At 44.5% G+C, this 22,285-nt stretch overlaps 1 protein-coding gene across 1 annotated transcript; it reads left to right on the top strand.

Annotated features, from left to right (window-relative positions):
* Positions 1 to 2,771: 2,771 nt before the first annotated feature.
* Positions 2,772 to 14,389, top strand: LOC120849276. Its single transcript, XM_042290406.1, has 5 exons — positions 2,772 to 2,809; positions 3,031 to 3,192; positions 8,602 to 8,688; positions 10,840 to 10,869; positions 14,275 to 14,389. The coding sequence occupies exons 1-5, from the start codon at positions 2,772 to 2,774 to the stop codon at positions 14,387 to 14,389; spliced, it is 432 nt and encodes a 143-aa protein (XP_042146340.1).
* The last annotated feature ends 7,896 nt before the right edge of the window (positions 14,390 to 22,285 follow it).

Raw genomic sequence — 22,285 nt, 5'->3', positions numbered from 1 at the left:
CCAAGAGCAAAGTCAGGCACTTCAGTATGGCAATTCTCTGATGCTTCTCTTGGCGTCATTTCCTTTGCTCTAGTGATGAGAGTACTGGGTGTTCTCTTCAAAAGATGGAGTAGTGCCTCGTATATGGGAGGAAATGTTTGAGCACGCAAGGCAACAAGTGCAGCTGACCTAAGAGTTTGATCTATCTTTCGCCGACAAAGCGTTTTTAATAACATCGGTATGTTGTGCGAAACTGGTACGCGGCTAAAATGTAGGTTCCGCCACAGGCAACGATACGTAGAATTACGTCCCTCATGTTTGCGTTCTTTTGGGGCCAGAAATCCGAACTTGTTTCCAGGTCTGCTCTGCGCCAGCCCCTTCATAGTGGTGGCTGGAGCATACCGCGTGTAGTAACTTTTGCAAAGTTGCTTGCCTTGAAGTGTTCGTTGGACCTGCTAGGTGATGTGGGTTATCCAGGCGGCGCCCTAGCTTTGTATTGGTTGGGACGTTTACGCCGGGTCCCCGGTCCTCGGGGACAAGGAAATTTGGCCCTGCGGCAGAGGCTCCTTCGCCGTGCAACTCCATGGATGTCGCAATGCAACGCCGGATAGCAGAAGCGCTGCCCGACGTCAGTGCCCAAGAGACAGCAGCATCGCGTATTATTGAGGCCCTTTGCGCGGCTGACGTGTCTCCCCGACACCAAGCTCGGAGCTCCCGGGTACCAGGACAAGCGGCCGACATTGGCTGGAATATGGGGGAAATCCTCTACCCATTAGAAACAGGCTAGAACGTTGGGAAGTCACCGCGACTGACGGTTGCCTATAGTGTGCCTTCCCAGAGACAAAGCAGCATGTATTCGACAGATGTGTAGGCGCGTGCACTTTTTGGGCACTGGTGTCACGGATTTGTTGAACCCGCTTTTGCTCCCAAATGCGTGTGCGCAGTTGTTTCGCCAAGCTGGTAGTAACCCTAGCGCGGTAAGTTTTTTTGGTAGTATAGAAATAGGGCCGCTATTCAACGCCAGCGTTTTAGGCCAATGTTTCCAATACTGCAAGCGTTACGAGAAAAGATGGCCGACCACCTAAGAAATCAACTTTGGGCCTTAGGTGAAGAGGAGTTTCCCAGGCATTGGTACCCTCGTTTTATTTACGTTGTGAATAGCAACAATGTCTGCATACGCTCCCCAACCGTGTTTTGCTACGTAGGACGTAAAGTTAGGGGGGGGGGGGGGGGGGGGGCCTAACGCCGCTGATTTTGTAAATTTCAGACTTTGTGGATGTGACTTCTGGCGTGCCGTAGGGGTCAGTGCTGGGACCTCTTTTTCTTGTTTTATTAATGATTTATCATCGACCATTAACTTGCCCATAAAGCTGTTTGCGGACGAGTGTGTTTTGTATAGCAGGGTTGACAGTGTTAGTGATTAGGCTTTCTACACTTGGATCTGGATAGAATATCGGATTGGTGCAGGATTTGGGAGTTAGGCTTGAATTTGGATAAGTGCGTACAAGTTATTTTTGGGAGGAAATGTAACGCTGTCCCTTCATGTTATTTTATTGATCATCATTAATTAAGTAATGACATTGATGTTTAATATTTGGGGATTATCTTGTCAAGCACACTTTTTTTAATGTGTATGTCACTGAAACTTCTAAAAAGGGCAGCCGAATTTTAAATTTTCTTATTCGAACTTTACGCGGTGCTCCAAAGAAACTAAGGGAGACAGCCTACTGCTGTTTGGTTAGATCAACACTGGAGTACGCATGTGTTTTGTGGGATCCGCACCAAAAGTACCTTGCAGGTAAGTGAGAGTAACTTCAAAACCGTGCGGCGAGATTTATAGCAAGAAATTATGATAGAAACAATAGCGCTACAAAGATTAAAAATGTACTTGGTTGAGAAACTCTATTTTTAAGACGCAAAGATTTCCGATTGAGGCTCCTGCTCGCAATTTTTAACGATTTGACAGGTATTGATAAAAACAAATACGTAGAATTACCTAATTATATTTCAAATCGTTTGGATCATTCCAGAACGATAAGGGAAATTTTCTATAGAACAGATTATAGTAAGTTTTCATTTTTTTTCCTTACACGATCACTTAGTGGAACCTGTTACCTAAGTCTTTTTTTTATCAATCAACGACGTGGGACCATTTACCTCAGGAAATGGTCTTGATTTTTAATGTTTTTATTTATTTTTATCGTTTATGTATTCTCTTTCTTGACAGCAGAGGCATGTATATTCAAGTGTTCTGCATTTTTAGTTCTTTATTGAGCGCATTATTCATTAGCTGTACCTGCTCTAATGCAGTAGCTTCGGCGCTGCAGGTCTTATTTGGTAAATAAAAAAATAAAAAAAATATGCAAATAAAATTTCTTTTTTAGCGAATTGCTTTGCGAGGTCTGATCGTCTGTATGTTAGTATCTATGTGGGTTCGGCTAGCAGGCAGAGAAGGCAAGGCGCTACTTTCCCAGGACTTGAGTGGTAACAAGCCTCAAACGTAGCTCCGAGGTAGTTTGAGCTGCGTTTGCAAAGGATTGGTGACCAAGCGAAGCTCGGAGCGCGCGAGTAGAAGCCCGCGCTGGATAACCCAGGGATCCTGGGTTCAATGCCCCGCCCGTTTCGATCTGGATGAGCATACTACCGGCGTGCGGTCGTCCGCAGGACACAACCGCGTCTTGCATGTTAAGGAACCCATGTTAGCAGTGGTACTGCACTTACTAAGTTTCACTTCTACAGCGTAACCCTTCGTCACTACAGCTCAAAGCCGGAACGACCTACGCCGTCTAAACATGAATGTCAAATATGATTTGATTAAAGCTGCTCTTGAGTACGCGTTTTTTTTGTGATATCGCGCGGGTTTTTCCGATGTGTGTCTACTCTTACGTCTTATTAATCGTTTAATAATTTTGCAAGACCTTAAGTCATATGATCCTGTCATGCCTTGCTCAGCGTTCCGTGAGATACTCCGACGCGTTTCAGTCTCTTCATTATTGATTAAAAACCTCTCTTCGGAGCCCGCGATATAACAGGTCTTAGCTCTGTACAAAGGAAGGCACGGTTATCTCAAAAGTGTCCACTATCTTTGTTTACGTGCCCCGTTCCAGGAGTCCGCTTTTATCGATCGCCGGGGTTTGTGGTATGTGGCTTCAGTAGGAGTACCGGAGTCATCGCTGCATGCTCGCCAGTCAACTACATCGTTCGCATTTTAGAGTAAGTACCTTTTACTTTTACTGAAAGAGGCGAGTGCATAACTACAAGTCGGTGGCAGGTTGAGATTATACTTGTGCGGGAGCTCTCTGCATTTGATAACACTTCGTTGCAAGCGCAGCCAGTGCATGGGGAAAGGCAACGAGCACATGCTGAAGGCGGTGCTTCTAGTGAATTCTTGGGCCCTCACAGAGTATATATATACATCACAACATAAGTATACTACATAGCAACGTCAGGACCAGAACAAAACTAAGCCCACGAGCTTCATGAGGCTCTCAAAGATATGTTCTGCGGCCCCGTGCCTGCCCATTTATAACTTGGAATCATCCATCCCTAATCGGCAAAGACTTCATAACATGCTGTCCACAATTCACGACATATAGGAAACGTGTTTGGCCTTTATTATAAAGACTTTAGGGTTAAGGGTAAGTCGAAGCCGAATGATAAAGCATCTTTCGAAGGGCACTTTTGTTTGCCAGTCGACGTCCTCGCAAAGGGAAGCTGCAAGGTCAAAGATAACTAAGTGGCGGCCAACTTTAGCATCACATAGCAGTGCGCTGTGATCTATGACGTTCCTTATCTTACTCTAGTAGTATCTTACTCTAGTAGTAGTAGTTATCTTACTTAGTAGTAGTTATCTTACTCTAGTAGTAAGATAAGGAACTCCCTTACCTCTCAATCGTTGGCTTTTTTTGTAGTTCGGCACGTATCGAATACTAATATGAGCAAATTTAGAATATAGTTTCATAGATAAAGAAACAAATTCCAGGGACACCTAAGCACTTTCTATGAGTTGTGCATGCAAAAGCATGAATGTCGTTCTTCCGCTTTCTTAGTTCGTCTGCGGTGTACTGGCGTGGGCGGCCAATTTTTGCTATTGCCGAGATTGCCGAGGCCGCACTTTCGTGAAGCAGCCGCCAATGGCTATCTGGGAGCCGTTTTTGGTCAGCCAATGGGAGAATGGGCATTTCTTTCGCGTTTTTTTTTTTTGCGGTTACAGATGCCGCCCGCTTCGCTTCATGGGATAGTTAATGCTTTCGCATTAATAATTAGATCTGACCTATTCACGCCACGTCACTTTTGAATGTAATCCCTTTACCTTGAAGTGCATTGCTCCATTAATTTCTAATTTTTTGAAAAAAAGAAGATTTTGAGATGCAGGATGACGAACACATTTTATGGCTTCCTCATACCTGCTAACTTTGTCACTCCTAAAATAATAATAAAAAATAACTACTTTAGGGGCTTAAGTGAGATTAAAATTCAATGCGGCGTTATCCGGACTGTATGGAAAATGGGACAGCACAGTATCCTTCAATTTGTGCGTAGTCTTCGTGGTGCGACCAGTAGTACGAATGTCGCCTTTCGTTGAAGGTCTTCCTCCATTTATTATTCCATGCATTCGATTGCTTTCGTTGCCATGTTTCACTTCTGATACGCCTCTGTGCATAAGGTTTGAGGGGTTAAATTTTTCTCTTGGTAAGATATTTACTGATGATGCGTTGTTTACTCCACACGGGAGAAACTCTAATTCTCCCATGCCTATCACTCTCATTGAACTTCACGCAATACACCGTTACAGACTGCTTCAAGGACGTACTACATAGTCCAGAATATCACTTGATGAATACCACTCCTAGAAATTAGTCGTTTTATGAACGGAGATATTAAATTACAAGTTTAATTCGTCCGCTTCGCTCAACTTGTATGTGCTTCTCACCTAAAGAATTCGAAACATAAAAAAACAGAAGTTTTTACGCCTGATGCAGCTCCAGGCCTCCAAGTTTACCGACCTCCGCATAATTATCCCTTTCACATTTGTTTTTAGCGTACGGTCTAAAGACAATATAGCGAACATAGTTCACTCAATTGACATTTCAAAATATTCTAGGGCGTCATTTTTGAAAACAAAATTGTATAGCTTGACAATAATACAAGATGCCCATTGCATTACTATAAGCAATACAATTATTATTGCTGTAAAAGATTTTTGCAAATAAAGTGTACGAATCAAGTAAGAGTCTGGATTAGTGGAGTTTGTACAGTATCGAACAAAATGAAAGACCTATTTCACGGTGCAGTTTGATGCAACTCTGCAAGGTCCGCTTTGTCCAGAATTGCTTGGGGTGAGGAAATAAGTCTGCTCGGCACAAATGCATAATTTGTCCAGGCGAATGGATCTTTTGTATTGTTGGAGAGTGTACACTCCGGACAATGCGTGGGTGTGACGTTATATTTCGTCCGCCCCACAAAACTCGAACAATCACAGTTTCCTCAAAAAAAAGACGTACGGTAAATTATTGTTTACTTTACTTTTGCCAAGCGTAAGTGGAGCCAATCATCTTGATTTATGTCAATAGAATCTGGCATGGCTAAAGTACTGATTTGATACCTAGCTGGCGTATATCCTTCAATGCTTACTGCAATGAAATTTCTGTATTTCGTTTTCCCCGAACGTCGCCCAACAAAAGGAAAGCACGGTATATAAAGCTTTCTTTTTTTACGCCATACATATCATCTAGGCAAAAATACTAATTGAATGTAGGTACCTACACTGCGCGACACTGTTAGCACGAAGTAGGCTTTGACACTGCTTCGCATTTTACTTAGAAAAGCTACTGGCGGGCCAAAGAAAGTTCACCGGTTAGGTTAGTACCCCAAATGGCTACTTTGCGCCACAAGGATTTTAATGGCAGACCTTTGATTCTGAAAGAAATTCAGGGGAAAGAAGCGTCTGTCTATTGTTCGCGTTAACAGTGTCGCGCTGAGTACAATTTGTAGAAAGCTTAGACTGAGTTCATCAACCGCTCATTTTCTTCCTGCACACTGTCACTGGGACGCCTATTACTGATTCGCAACATAATATCCCGCATCTGCATCTTCTGTACCGCTCATCCCATGCTCTCTTAGTCGTACCTCGAACACTAAGGGCATAAGGCGAGCATGTGCTCCAATATGCGTCTCTGGTGGATCGGAACGCAAGGAGGAACACGCCAATCAAATGGCAAGATAGAAAACGCGCAGGAAACGTGCGGTGGCGAGGCAGCCAAGCGAGCACCGTCATTGGTTGAGGCCGGGGGAAAGCAAAAGCACGTGAGCGCTTTTGGGAGTAAACAAAAGCACGAGGTACGCAAGGAGCGGACGAGCTTGCACGCCGTATGGAATGCTTTCCTCGATAATCTAGTTACAAAAATATAATATAGGAATATTAAGAAAAAAAAACTTCTGGAATATTTGGAACCCGTTCAGTTTTGTGTGTTAGTGATGGGTTATAGTGTGCTCCAGTTTTAATACTTCTTTTCGCTACATTGTATTCTTGGTTTGTTATAATCAAGTGTATGGCTTATTTCGTGTGCCTGACGTTCAGTAACTCATCACTATCAAAGGGCCTTCAGACTCGTTGAAGCAGAACAGCAAACAGTGAGGCAGAAAGATTTGATATCCAACGCCCATGTCTTTGTCGTTTTTGTCGAGTCCGCAGATATTCCCACGCGTTGTCAGATAGATGCAGCATTGAGATTCTCGTTGACCTGCACAGAGCGAAATAAGGTGTCGTTTTAGACTATCTATTTGATTACATCACAGGGGAGAGGTAGTAGATATACAGGGTGTCACAAAAAAAAGTTACACGTTTTTTTATCGCAAAAATAAACTAGGCATCGCCGAACGCTCATTCTACGCCCAAAGGTAGCGCTAGGGGTCACCACCAGATGGCAAAGTTTCAGCCCGGTCCGATACCTCATTCAAAGTTAAAAGTCATTTTCTTAAAAAGTTCAATGGGAAAATGGCGGCCGACGGAGTTTTCGAATACATGGGGCTCTATAACACCAGAAACCGAAAATGGGCAAAAATGGGCTCCATTTTCCCATTGAAATTTTCAGAAAATCACTTATAACTTTTGAATAATGTATCGGATCGGGCTGAAACTTTGGCACCTGGTTGTGACCTCTAGCGCTACCTTTGGGCGGAGAATGAGCGTTCGGCAATGCCTAGTTTATTTTTGCAGTAAAAAAAAAAAACCTGTAAATATTTTTTTGTGAGACCCTGTAGTAGTTGTTGCATGCCCGTTCTAACAGCGTTACCAATGTTTTCGATAATACTGTATACACATGCAGATCCTGTAAGTTCCGGAAAAAATGCCCCCGAAAAAAAAACAAAAAAAAACGTCCCCGGAAGAAATGTGCCCGGAAAAAATGTCCCTAGAAAGTATGTCCCCGAAAAAAAAAGGCCCCAGGTGGAAAGCAGAAAAAAATGTTCCCACAGGGTTCTCTATCGCTGGGTTTTCCCTGATTCTCATGGACTCCTGGAAGTTTCGTGGTTTTGTTTGCGGTTCTTAGGCCGGGTCAGCCTGGCCACCCCTGGTCTAGAGTGTGTCATTTAATTCCTGATTTTGTAACATTGCATCTCAACTTTTTCTTTTTATTGTTTCAAAATAGGTAAAAAGCGCGACACCGCTAACACGAACAAGCGATCGCTAGTTTTTTTTTTCTTCTTTTCTGCTCATCGAATCGTCATCGAAGTTATTATAAGTAGTGAAAGTGTTCATTTGGGGGATATAATGCAAATAGTAAAATTTCGTTCCCACTAATACTCTTTCTATGTAAAATGCTAAAGTGCGCCGATGTCGTGTTCGCGCTAACAGTGTCGCAATGTGTTCCTCGGCCGGGGAGCCATATATTTCCTTATTTGGAGGGGCCGATTTTTCCTACTTGCCGCAGGGTGCCTCTTTTCCCAAGGACATATGACCGGACAGCCCGAAGGCCACGATGATCAGGGAAACCCAGAGATAGAGAATCCTTTGGGGACATTTTTTCCTACCTTCCACCTGGGGCCTTTTTGTCCAGGGACATTTTGTCAGGGGAATTTATTTCCGGGGACATGTTTTCCCGGCTAATTTTGTTCCCGTGCTATGCTTTGTTTCACCTTATGACGAGCCAAATGAAACGTTACGTGCCATCAAAGCCAATCTAATGTCGTGTGCAAGTCACGTGACCTTTCAGGAGCGGCGCAGCAACTAACGACAGCGACGAGCGGGTCGCTTTGTCACGTGATCAATTCAAAGCGCCGGATTGGCTGGAATGGCTCGCTGCTTTCCGTTGCGGTGCATCATAAGGTCAAAAGGGTCTAAAAATCCGTAGCTGTTACCATGTCAGGAAATGACTTTCCAATTTTTCGCACTGTTTTGAGGTTCGACAGATCGTCGCGTGATCACCAGCTGACGTTTTTGTACGGCTTTGTGGGCGTTGTTGTTACGCTTCATTAGGCCCGTGTGTTTCGTCCTGCGGGATCCGTAAGATACGTGTTAGAATTACACGGATTTTGTCGGTGTGCATTTGAGAGGTCCGTACATGTCGCACAACACTCCAGAGGAGTAAGCAAAGACAATTGGCCTTCCTTTTATTTTTTTAGATACCCTATTCGGACAGGAGACGGAGTAGATCTGGCCAAGATGTCGATGGGATTCGTGAATAGCAGGGAAAGTATCGTCAATGACGCGTAAGACTTCATTTTTACTGGCGTTGTGTGTTTTAGCAATACAAGTTAATTGCCTAATTGGTTAAACATCTTAAAAACACTTTGCGCGAACGACAAGAACACTGCAGTAAGACTGGACAAGGCAAGCGCTTCATGAATGCTAAATGGAACCCTTGTCCTGTGCAGTCTTCCGCTTGTCCTTCTCTTTTGTTCTAAGTGTTTTTAGCATGTTTGTTCATTTAGTGCCACGCGTACTTTAAATTTGAGTGTTGGGTAAAGTACTAGATACATTGGTGGGTAAAGTATATAAAAAGTACTCGAAATAAAGTACAAGGTAAATGAAAGGTTATATACTTCAAGTAAAGTACTAAGTGCACCGGGCGCAATATGCTTGAACTAAAGTTCTAAAAATACAATGTGCTTTCAAAGTAAAGCACCAATACTTTTAGCATAATCGTTAATTCCACTATACAGTGTTTTTTTTTTTTAAACTGGTAACATGGCCCTGTTGTAATCGGGGGTACATTAGTTATTTTTAGAAATGGCGGCAAATACTGGATGAGGTGAAGTAACTACAAAGTAGTTGTTTTATTATCGCTTAGGAACGAATTAACACACTGAGTTTATAAGCCACTTATTTGTTGACAAAGTATCACTTTTTTATACAAATTTAACAGGACTAAATTTGGGAAATGTACTTTGAAGTTGGCACCTGTACTTTCCTTAAAAAGAAAAAAAATGCAAAAAACATTTAGGTATAAAGTTAAAATACATGCTCATAGAATGTACTCTATGTAAAGTACAATTTTCGTAAACCTATTTGAAGTAGTACTTTAAGTACAATGCACGTAGAGTACTTCCAAACACCGCTAACTTTCACACGGCTGCTGCGACGCGAAATCTCGCATAACTCTGCAAGATATGGGAACATTTCTAAATAACGCAGTATGTAACGTATGAAGAGTCGTGCCAGTTAAGGGCGACTCACACACTTGCGTCGGGTCCGACCAATTGCAACTGCTGCGACGGCTTGGGACGTCACGTACGGGTTGCTGTGGCGGCAGCTGTGTCGGCTCCAACGAAACCGGATTCTACCCTGTTTTGATGGAGCCGACGCAGCCGTTGCCATAGCAACCCGCACGTCGCCAGCCGTTGCAGTCGCACGTCGGTCGGACCCGACGCAAGTGTGTGAACCAACCTTTATCCTCATGGAGGCTCATTGAAAAGGGGTTCTCACTGCCGGGTAAACTGCGGATTTGAATGTTGCAAAGTGGTCACCATTGCTTTAGGTTTAACCGTCAGCATACAAGCAGTCTTCTAGACGCGACCAAATGAACAATCGCTTACATGAAAAGTTGGTTACATTAATTATAAACGCACGGGGACGTATTTTTGAGGGTGGGGTGGAGGGACATGATGGTAGGGGTCACGGAGTGCTCCTTACTTAAGGGATACTAAACCAAAGGAAAGAAGAAAACATCGTTTTATACGTTTGGATGAAATCCCATGTCAACCCCCCTCCCCCCCCCAAAAAAAAAAACAGACAATGAAATGAAAATAAATAAAGGGCTATATGTATTTAGATGCGAGACTCCTTTTAAGTACCGCGACGTGCTTTTTTTTTATTTGCTTCTATTTCAAGGTGCCAAAATAGAAGCACATCTTGGACTCGATCCCTGCAAAATGTTGTTCGCATAACGTAAATATTGTGCTTTTTTGTTTTACTTTCAAGTAAATTTATCTTGTGACCGTCGTTGGCGTTTCAGACACTTCAATCACTTTTTTGGCAGTTCAGTGTCTCTATATGAATGCGACTCGGTAACACATGGCTTATCAGTCGGGTCGGCCGAGCCGAAATATCAAAATCTTTCTTAATTCATGTCTTGTGACAAAATATTGCGCTGAATGTATTTATTTTTTTAGAGGGAAGTTTTTTTTTCTTTATATTTTTGTTACAAATGTTTCCTATCCAAGAACTTAACAAAAAAGTGATTTTCTGAGTTTAGTGTTCTTTGAGCTGCATACTTTAGGAAGATAACCAATTTTGACACAGAAACCAACAGAATCCCGTGAGTCTCATCAGCGGGATCTTGCAGCACCTAACGGGTCGTGAAAAGAAGCTTCTCTTCGGCATAGGAGTTCTGTGCATCATCTGCATCTCTCTCCTCACAGCTGTGATTGTGCTGGCCCTAAAAGCAAAGGGTGAGTGTTCTGCAGTCGTCAAAATGTAACCTGCTACCAAACGGGGGAAAAAAAAAAGATAATGGTTAGCTGGACAGTATATTAAGAAAAGAGCTGAGGTTATAGGAAAAAAACCTGTCAAATAACGTGCATTGAGTGGTTAGTTTAAGAGGGGGGGGGGGGGGGGGGAACGGTGGCCGAGTGTGTTGTTAACGCACTTCAGTTCGGAGCATGTGGAGCAAAAGCTTTTATACGACAGAATCCAGGGATCTTGGCTTCAATCCCGTGGACTCCTGCCGTCATTTCGTCTTGGAGGAGCATCGTACCGGCGTGCGGGTGACAGTGAGATGGGTCATTAAAAAACTCTCTGCAGACTTGTACGAAGCATGTATGAAGCAAACAGGCTTTCTACAGGCGACACCGCCTGCCTTCCGTATCATGTCTGAGTGGCGCGACTGTCGCTTGCGTGATGTATACCAGGTTGAAAGACAGAGGCTATTGCGGTGGCAGTGCACTCGCTAAATTTCATGGATACAGCGGAGACAGCAGTCCCCCACTGGGGTCTAACTTCCTGCTTGTCTAAACGTACACGCGAGATAATATCTTATTAGTAATGGTTAGTTACTCAGGGAGAGCTGCATAGCGCCAAAATATCATCCCATGGCGACTACCGAAAGTTTCGTTTGCGATGCAGAACACGTGGAGTGTTACTAATTCAGTCTGCGAAAAGAGCCTCGCGAATGATATTTCCGAAATTTTTCGTTAGAGAGTATTTATTGCTTTTTGAACGCTAGAAATATGACTCGTACTCGTAAATTCCATAAGTATTAAGAAGAAAAAAAGAAAAAAGGGTTTCTGGGCGGTGTTTGTATCAGCGTTTGTGAGTATTACGTTTTGTTTTGCTCGTTTTCGGAAGCGACGAACGTGTGCGTGGTGGAGGTGCAACGTAAGATCTGCAGTAGTGGTTCCGCCTCCAGCTCGAGCATTCTACTCTCGATCATGAACACTTAACGCGTTACAAAAGCAACTGCAAACGTTTTTCACATGATGACGGCAAACAATGGGGTAGGAAAAACATAAGCATCGAACGACCACTCACACAGTAGAGCAAGAAACGCGGCGAAACGCGGCGAAAAACACGAGTACAACGCATCTGTCCAGGCGCGGAGGGGCGAGCGGAGCGAGATGGTGAAGCGGTGATTCCATGCGCCCATGCGACGGAGGGTGGAAAGGTCTCTAAACTCTCGATGACTTTCAAACGCTCGTTCCTGCGTATGCTCGTTCGGGCGTACATGTGTGTGACGCGCGAGCGTACGCAGGCATACCGTAATATCCAGAAAGGTAACTTACCTACGAAAGGTACCCGACCTACGTTTATTATTGAATTTTAACGTTAACAAAGTGAAAGAAAACAAACATAAGTGGGATAAAAAGGTACACATATTTTGTCACGGATGAAAAGTGATAGAAGAACGAAAAAGTGGAAATAAACCTGTACTGAGGCGAACTTGTGCCTACATACTTAAGTTAAAGTACCAGTATATTGCGGCGAAGACGGAAGGGAGACTGTCTTCTTTCACAAACACGGTACGTTCGAAAAAACACAAAATTAAAAAAAAAGGAGTCTGTATTGAACGTCGTTTCAATGGGGTTCGAACCCGTTCCTGCATATGGCAGCTGCCGCGTGCGTTGCCAACTTCGCCACGCACGCGGCAATATCACCGACCAGCGCTAACTCACAACGGCTAACAGTTAATTTCAAACTGGAACCCCAGGCTCGAGACTTCTCCGGAGGGGCACCCGTGCATGATCTACCTTCCTTTCCCTATTTGACCCTCTTTCCGTCTGCAAGATTTGGATGTCCATGTTAAATTATCGTTTGTCTGTTTCGTCTTCCTTGTAACGCGTTTTTTTTAACAGTGATCCTTATATTTACGTCCTTCTATTCAGCGTACTTTAAACGACTTATTTTTCTCGGGCTCAATATTTCGCAATTTATCTCAAGGCTTAAGTTTTTGGAATAATTGGCGGTTTCCAATTTTCGCGACGCGGTGGGATCTCAACATAGATTCCAATGTGTTCACATTTTATTGGAATTGTTCGCGGGACCTATTTTTCGCGAATTCTAGGCGATTCGTGAAATTCGCGAAAAGTAAGTCGTTTACAGTATATACTTCTTGGAAACACTCTGGAAGATAACCCATTCCAAGGAGTAGCATTGCCTGGAACTAGATTGTTTGGGCAACAAAGAAGGCAACTTCAGTTCTGACGACAGTAGAGGGCTTTTGTGTAGCGTACCCCAAAAAAACTTGGCGAACTCAAAAGAGATCTCATCGTTGCCATTGCACATATGCCGAACCCAAACCGCGTTTTGTGATTGGCTCGTGGCGACGACGATTCCTCTTTCCCCCGCTAGGCTATTTTAAAACTCCCTAACATCGACTGCTCCTTCGACAACTCTGAAGACGAATGAACAAACGAAATTTTCTTTTATTTCTCAAATAATAAAAGACAAGTAATGGAACAACGTGCATTCTCACTCTCAGTTTGGTTTAGGGCAGTTTACTCAACCGTTATTGGGTGAGGAAGCGAGTCCATATTTGTTTTTCATTCGGAGCTGTCTATATTCCGAGCAGCGCCAAACTAGCTTTCTCTATTTTCTCCGCCTCACTTTGGCTGCCGTGAGGGCAATGAGGATAAAATGAGATTTTCTACGAACTACGAAGAAGTGCCAGTGGAAGAAATGAGGCAGGTAACGTCGCTCTTACACCCTTTGATTACCGCACCTTCGTTACCAGAAAACAAGTCAAGGCACCAACAGCTCTATAATACGTTCAATTGGTTACCACACGCATAATTACTCATCGAAAAATTTAGCAAAAGCTTACGCAGCGGACACAACTCGTATGCAAAAGGCCGCGCAGTGTTCGCTGCACACACGACGGCAGAATTATTCTCGCCTCAAACATGTTTCGAAGAGCATGTTTGCTTCACACGTATGTATAAAAAATTCGTCTGCAGAGAGATTTTTTATGACCACCGTTATAAGGAAGAAACACGCCTCATACAATAGGGAGGTTTAGAGAACCCTTTTTGCGCATCGGACGATGGGCGGTTCGAACTGCGCATGCGCTACAGAAGGAGATTCTCACATGCATAGGTCGCACCGGAGGGCACACCGTACTGTATCAGATGCGCGGTTCCCTAAAGTGTCTGCAGACCGTATTTTATATGATCTGTGCGACAGAGGGCGCTCATGCCTAAGCTCGAAATATCGAAAGTTTTTTGCTCCTCTTACGATATATAGCACCGCAGAGGTCATTCTTCGGGCGTCCTTTGAGGGAAACCGTTCGCAGTAATGTTTTCCCGATCGAATGTCCTCGCATGAAATGTTTTTTATCTTTTATTTTTATTTTTACGTTTCAGGTTAAACGGTCCACGCGAATCTGAAAGGAGTTTTGCAAAGGCATATTTTATAGTGCCCGGACGGGTACGTCGTCTCTCCAGAGTGAACATGGATCCATGGTATGCCGTTGTATGAGACGACGCCCATTCCATCCGTGGCCCACCAGAAGCGGAACGTCGAGTCGATATCGATATCGCTAAAGAGACCCAGCAATAAAAACAGAAAACAAAGAAAAGAGTTGCATGTCTTTATTATTATTTTTTATTTATTTTGTTGTCAGATCATACCCGACTCTACGATACGATAAAGCCAACCATAGAGTTATTACAATAAACGCAAGAGGCTCAGGTGGCGCTAGTGTGCTGTTGCATTTTGAAGCAGTCAGCAACCAGTCTAAATTTGACTTCCGGTAATGCATTCCCAAGGGAAAACGGAAATGCGTTTTCTCTTCGCGCTCGATTATAAGAGCAAATATTGCTTAGTGTTGTGACAGAATAAAAAGTTTGGAATGTTTTACAATTGGGTGTACGAAAATATGTCTCAGAGCGTTTTTTTTCAGAATTCATGGCGCCGAACATTGCGCTAAAATTGCCCAATTCACATGTATAATACGTGTTGACGTGTCAGACTGCTATTATGTAGTCAATGCTATGAAGCACAGGGAGTGAATCAGCTTGATAAAACACCAAAAGGATGCTAATATATGGCAAATCAAACAATCAAAACAGTCGACCAGAACGAAGCATGGAGTTATGGAACGCAGATCACGTACAGTATTAGTAACAAACTGTGCATGAATAACCAAAATAAAACAGTCATCTGTCATCTTAATGCTATTACAGCTTGAATAAACCCTACGCACTTTTTAAATGTTCCTTTTGCTTGAATTGATAGGTTCTATTGACATTTCATGCTGTACAACATAGAATAGGGGGAGGGGGGGGGGGCTATGTTTGACAAATTTTTCGTTTCTCCTAAAAAGAAACGGAACCGACGATATCGCGTCTGATTGGTCAGAGGCTCAAATGACGAAAGAGGGAACTTTCATCATTTGAGCCTCTAACCAAGCAGACGTGATATCGTCAATTCCGTCACTTCCGTTTCTTTTAGGAGAAACGAAATGTTTGTCGAGCTTAGCCCCCCCCCCCCCCCCCCCCCCCCCCCCCTGCGCCTCAATTTTTGCTAACTTAAACATCGCTCAGTAAGGAAAAAAAATCAAATAAATAAATTACACTTTTATAATGTGAATAAAGCTGCATAGTACCCGTTAAGTGTAAACAAACTACACTGATTTCATTTATTCCCTGGCGAAGAGAAAAATATCACTTACGTTTTCCCATAGGAATGCACAGGAAGGCTGGAAGAGTAGACTGGTTAGTGTCTGCTTGAATTTACAACCTGAAGTCCCGTAGACACTATACACCTTTCCAAAAAACACTCGACCCCAGGGGCAGCAAACTGTTTTCAAGCCAGTCACTGAGTTTGAGGCTAGACTCTCACCGGCGTCCCTCCTAACCCTAACCGAGTGGACTGTGATTTCAATAGGCGCAGCCTGCGTAGGCGCAGTTTCAAACGCTGCTGGCGGCTAAATTCTCGTCTTTTCCCGCTATATTTTGTGTTTCATGGCACATGTATTTTCCAGAGGACATTGAGAAAGCATTGTGCCACATTTAAAAAAAAAAACAGAAAAAAAGCAAAAAAAACAAACATGAAAACTATTTTTGTTGGGTACGCGCGCGACAGAACGAATGCGACTGGAATGTATAATTCTAGTTATTTGTTTTTTTTCTTACGATAAGTTTTGACGGCACCGCGGGATTCGCCGCATGTGAAACGACAAAGCGCTTTGCCGACAAAAATAAATTGCAACAGAAGAGGGCCGAAAGGCATGCATTTTTCACGCTCACAAATAACGTGTTTACCGATGGACAGGACACGGACATACAATTGAGAAAGTGTTAACATTCGAACAATATATCGTACGTACCACACGATGCAGCGTTATCCGAAAAGAATTTATTTGAGAAAGATCTCAAATAACACAGTCACAGTCGACGACAGTCACATCTTGACGATCGGACGGAATCCGAGATGACTTCTTTTTGGGGCACGTTTTGGGGAGAGCTTCCTTTTTTCACAACCGCACCGAGGCAAAGAAACAAACGCGACTGACCGGTTTCTCACCCCAACCCGGACAACTATTTTTATAGATGACTGAGGATTCTACCCGGATTATCTCTGGGAGGGGGGAGAACAATGTTCGCAAAATCGCGTCGAGGGTCGTGTGACGTCCACCTCCTTCGTTTCCCGTGAATGTCGAGCCGAGCAGAACAGCTTGAATGGCAGGCACTTACCAACCTTATTTCTCACGATGGAAGATAACACAAAAAGGGTACGCAGCACGCATAAAAAAAATTAAGTGGAAACTGTCAAGAGAGGCGAGAAAAGTCGAATGCAAAACCGCTAAAACGTAGGTAGAGAACGTACGTAGGTAGAGGACCGCATTGAGCGGGTCTTCACAGTCCCAGGGAGCGGCAGAAAATCTCTAGCTGATAGAGGGCGCGAGAGTCGCGCCAGCCGCATCAGCATCAGCAACATGGCGGCGGCCTAGGAGCGTTTTTTGGAAAGGTGTATAGCGCCAGCTGGGCCTCCCTCGTTTATTGTAATAATTCTACGAAGTCAATCGAGCGGGGCCAAAAGTGCATCGTCACGGCGTTCATTGTCTTTGTGCATCTGCTCCCAGCGACTAAACAAAGCACGCACATTGATTGCGCCGCGATCCTGTTTCTGCGCTTGATTGCGCTTGATTGCTATAGCCGGTGACGGAAAACGCCACGAGAACGACGAGCGCCCGTGACGAAGCACTTTTTGGCGCTGCTTGATTATACCATGTTTCAGCTTGAAGCCAGGCACATTCGACGCTACAAGCTAGGTATAAGTGAGTTTCAGAATAGGGGGCCCCAACGTGTGGGTTCCCCTAAGAAATTCGGGGACCAAACGCAACAATCCTGGCGTCGGCGGCTTATAGAATAGGGGTTTCGCAAGGCAGCGCGGCGCGCTATCGTTTAAAGCAGTTTCCCGCTTGCAGCGCCAATGCAGCTAACAAGCGTAGTAATAAAAAAACAATATTACAAAAACATAAAACACATTTCCTTAGCAAGTACTTTTTGTTTACAAATATTAGTTAAGGTAAAACCGTATCAAGCAACCTAAAACAAAAGACAATTTTAAATCAGTAGGAATGTTTTTGGCTGTATTCAACCAAAACAACCCAATCCCTAGCACTTTAATTTCAAGCTCGTTCTCGGATTCTTTTTTTCAGATTCGTGTGGTGTGTTGACCTGACCGTCTGTGGGCGAAGATTTAGGACTATAACGATATGCCGAAACTGAGACAAACGCAACCGAGCATACTCTGCGAGCAGCTGCTCTATTTAGATCTGAGCTTGAGCGACTTTGAAGCCTTGCAAGACCTGTTTTTAAGTTACAGGTATCGTGCCACGAACGAAATCCACTGGAGCCTCGGAGCACGACCGACTCTATACTTACGACCACTCCATCTGGAAACACTCTTGCACGCACCTCCCGGAGGGCCGAGTTTCAGCGGCGCCTCGTGGCGGGGCCTGGAACTCTGTATATTTGTTCGTCTTCTCCGCGCTGCACCAGGTTGTTTTGGCCTCTATGGCGTTGGTGGTGCGCGGTCGCAGCCAATACCATCTGGTGTTGGCTGCGCAAACTAAAAAAAAAGCGAACTAGTTAATGAATTGGACTCGTTCAGTGTCCTTTACACAGAGAAAAACATTTTACAGCTTGAACGCGCTTCAAACCAGAAAGCGCGATCAACTTGCACGCACTCACGGATAACGGGAGAACCCGACGAGGTACCAGGACCGAGTTTTTGTGCCGCCTATGAGAACGCCTCTCACTAGGCGGCGCTAAAACTCGGCCCTGAGCCGGGAGTAGGCCTTCCATATTAGGAGCGCTCAGATGGAGTGGTCGTTAAGTACAGAGTTGGTCGTGCCTCGGAGTAGCGATACGTTGCCATGTCAGCGGTTACCGCGTCTCTTTAGGCTTAGGAACGGCCAGAATCACAAGACAATCTTTAAAATGGCGCGAGCTCACCGCTCATTCTTTGTGATTTGGTCGAGATAAAGCGAAGCGAAAGCCGGCTGCACCAGTCACGGGTAATGAACGTGGCTTATACTGTAGTGACCATGACGAGTGTGGTCCGAAGAGAGCGGAAAAGGCGCCGCCATGTTTGCCGACGCAACCCGGCCTCAAGCAATCGGGGGCCCCACGCTATTTCTCGAATTTCGCGTTATGGATGGGTGCCAGCCCAAAACCCAAAAATCAGTTTGGGTTCGACGCATGCTCAGTGGGAGGCCCCTATTTGTTTTGGGTCCCAAAGCTTTGGTGACCCCTATTCTAAAACTCTCTAATGGGACCAAGCGAGCAGCGTCAAAAACGCCAGAGGCCTTTTCTGTGTTTATGATCGATTCAGCGAGGATAGAACGCGTACATAAACACGACGAACACCACAGTGGTGTGCTTTTGACGCTGTCTGATTCGTCCCATCAGCTCGTAGAGTAGCGGCTGCGCGTCTGGACTTGGGGTGCATCGTAGCGTTGGCTGCCGTCGGACGCAGTATGAAACGGAATCTATGGGTGTGCCCAACAGATCTCACGCCGTAAAACGAGCCTCAAAGATCGGCGCCTGTTCACAGACAGTTCTAACGTTCACCGAATGTTCAGTGAGGCGGTGCATCGTACTGTGTGAAATTCCAAAACGCAATTCTTTTCCTGCGAAAAAAAAAAAAAAAAAGACTGCTGAACAAACTTTTTCTACGGTAGGCGTGTTCGCAGACGACGGAGTCTGTGAGCAGACCACATACATATACGTCGTCTACTCGCTACGCCTATCGGGAGATGGCACTGCAAGTGACACACGTCGCGAACACGGGCATCTGCGAATACGTTGACCGTTGACATTAGCATGTTTGTTCACCTAACGCTTTTACTGAAAGAGAACTGCGCCCTGAAATTTCCCGAAGTAGAATGCACCACGTTGATTCACATCCCGTGATTGTTAAAGCTTTCTGTGTGCAGGCGCCGATTGTGCAGGCTCTTTTCATAGCGTAATATTTATTTGGCGCAAGCAATTGACGGGAGCAAGATCATTCTTCACATTAAGAATGCACCCCGTATACTTTGCTTCACCTAAGTCCAGACGCACAGACGACTCTACGAGCTGATGGGACCAATCAGAGACTGTCAAAAGCGGACCCTCATGGTGGTCCTCATATTTCTGTACATGTTCTATCATCGCTGAACCAACCATATAAACAGAAAAGGATCAGTAACCTGCTCCTTTGACGCAACTTGATTAGTCGCACTAGCTCGTAACGTCGGCTGCGTGCCAGATGGCCCATCCCTCTACCTTATGACTGGGGTCCATGTTTTTTTTCCTTCCAATTCAGGGATGTTTTTCAGGATGTCGCTTCGGTAACTGGACAAAAGTCACCGGACAGAAGCTCACCCGTTTTTTCACAGATCCGGACAAGAGCTCGCTCCTTTTTCTTGGCTACCCAGGCGAAGCACGGGCTGGGCTAAAGTGCGCACGCGATGGACATTGCACCATTTTAGGAGGCTGCTTCTTCCACCTCTGCCAAAACACGTACAGAAAATTGTCAAAAGAAACCATTCTACTATTGTTGAAGGAAACGTGTTGGTAAGACAAATTTAGCGACGACACTTTTCCTAGATTTAAATTGCAGTGACGGTTCGTCTTGTCACTTCAGCTGTCTGGAATGCTGTTGAACCTCCGGGAACAATTTGCTAAGAAAATAAATAAACCAGCACATAAATGTTAGGCACAATATCTCTTCATTACTAATGGGGCTCGGAGTAATATTTGAAGTGAATATATAATACAGTTTTGCGTCAGGTTCTATTTGACATCACCCTGAGATAATCCTTGATTTCAAGTACATTTATGGCGCACAATGACAGGAACAATTTAATTATCTTGGCAGGAACAATTTAATTATCTTGGCCATGGCCAAGATAATTAAATTGTTCCTGTCATTGTGCGCCATAAATGTACTTGAAATCAAGGATTATCTCAGGGTGATGTCAAATAGAACCTGACGCAAAACTGTATTATACAAACCATTGAGTTCAGATAAAAAAAAAAAAAGGATACTTCGCAGGTACGGGGTTGGGCGTTTTCGACAAGTGCAAGACTGACGACCAATTTAGAAAGCTGCACGGGATGTTGGATAGGCTGGCGTTCCTTCCACCATAGCTTGTGCCCGAGTGACTAACCTACACCAGGGAAAAGTCTACCGGTGAAATCGGTGAGCTGCTAGACTATTTTGATTGCACGCATGTCAACGGCCCCTTCCGTGTTACTTCTGCTCCTTCTGCTGCAGCACCCAGAGCAAATTCTTCGCTTTGCCTGACTGTGCGCCGAGGATGATCGGAGTTTCCCCCGGAACGATGGAATATGTAAGACGCTACTCTACAAGATGGAGACTGGACGAACAACGCCTGCGAAGAATGAAATAACGGGTTCCAGAAGCTTGTCGGTCACTCCCATCCAAGCATCTGGAGGCAGATCAAATGCATACAGCAAGATCAGGCGCCCGTTGCCATGGTATTGACACAACCCCGGAGAGTGGAGCCCCCAGTGAAGTGGGTGCGGAAAACAACTTTGTGCTTGCAGAACCGCCTAAAAAAATAGTTTGGAGGGTCTCCAGGTACACGAGATCTACCAGGACTGATGGAGACAATAGGGGACTGCATTCGCTTCTAATCAGTCGATAAATAAACTTGTTTCCGCTCTAATTAACAAACCAGATGCCCGTCAAATTCAATTTAGCGTTGCATTTTAGTGTCGCACGCAGGCCCCTAAGTTGTCGGCACTCGTGCTAAGACCATCATAAAATTTTCTCCTGGTGAGCTTTTGTCCTGGTCTGTGAAACAAATGGTGAGCTTTTGTCGGGTAAGTTTTTGTCCGCTGAGCATTTGTCGGGCGAGCTTTTGTCCGGTGTGCTTTTGCCCGGTGAGCTTTTTTCCGGAATTCGTATTTTCCTCACATATTCGGTGTTTTTCAATATAAATTTGAAATGCCTGACAAAAAAAAAAAAAAAAAAGGAAAACAGGAACGTTTATAAAGGCATTAAAAAAAAAAAGAAAAAAAAAAGAAAACTACGACACGGGCATGGGATTTCCGACCTCCAGGGAACATGAGTGTGACCGTAACGCCACACCGATTAAAAAAAAAAAAGGTATTGATAAGAAAAGGCTATACAATAAGGACTGTGGTTCGGAAGAAAGACGCGCGGGCAGCTAGTGGATAAAGTGGAGAGATTTTTCCTGGTCAACACAAACTAAAGGGGTAAGTAAAAATGTCCTTCCCGTGCAATATTTTTTTTATTGACTTACAGTACAATTTTGGGGTCTCTTGGCGTTCCTCGGGGGCCAAGCACAAGCACTTTTGGTTCGGGGGCCCTCAAGCACTTTTGGCTCGGAAAGTTATACGGCGGGAAATCCACCGCCGCGATTGGTCAGCGCCGCGCTTGACATTGACGCTGGCCAATCGCAGTGGTCGGAGATCCCGCCGACTTTCTCGCCGAACGTCTAAATGAGAGCTCCAGGCATCCCTGGAACGACCGCGGGCAACTGCGGGCCGGTCGGAAAGCCTCCACGGGCGGGATCTGGCCCGAGGGCCTGGGTGTAATGACCCCTAATCTGATGGATAAATAATTACGTCCCATAAATTGAGACCTGCTAATCTAGAACAAGTGAGTGAAGCTTTTTTGTATTTTTTTTTTGTTGCAGATTTTGTTTTTTAAGGACTGTAGGAACAGACATGGGAGTGCGGAGAAGGTAGCAGTCATTTTTTTATTTAATAATTAAAAACATTGTTCAGATAGAATATCTTAACCACGTATGGGTTTCTTGGAGTTCCACGTTTTTAATATCTTCTAATAAAAAACACCTCTGATTTTCGTTCTTATTTCTAGTCGGGA

Source organism: Ixodes scapularis, unplaced genomic scaffold (assembly GCF_016920785.2).
Source record: "Ixodes scapularis isolate PalLabHiFi unplaced genomic scaffold, ASM1692078v2 PGA_scaffold1__304_contigs__length_218370807, whole genome shotgun sequence".
In the NCBI taxonomy this organism is placed as follows: domain Eukaryota; kingdom Metazoa; phylum Arthropoda; class Arachnida; order Ixodida; family Ixodidae; genus Ixodes; species Ixodes scapularis.
This window is presented reverse-complemented; position numbering and strand designations above follow the sequence as displayed.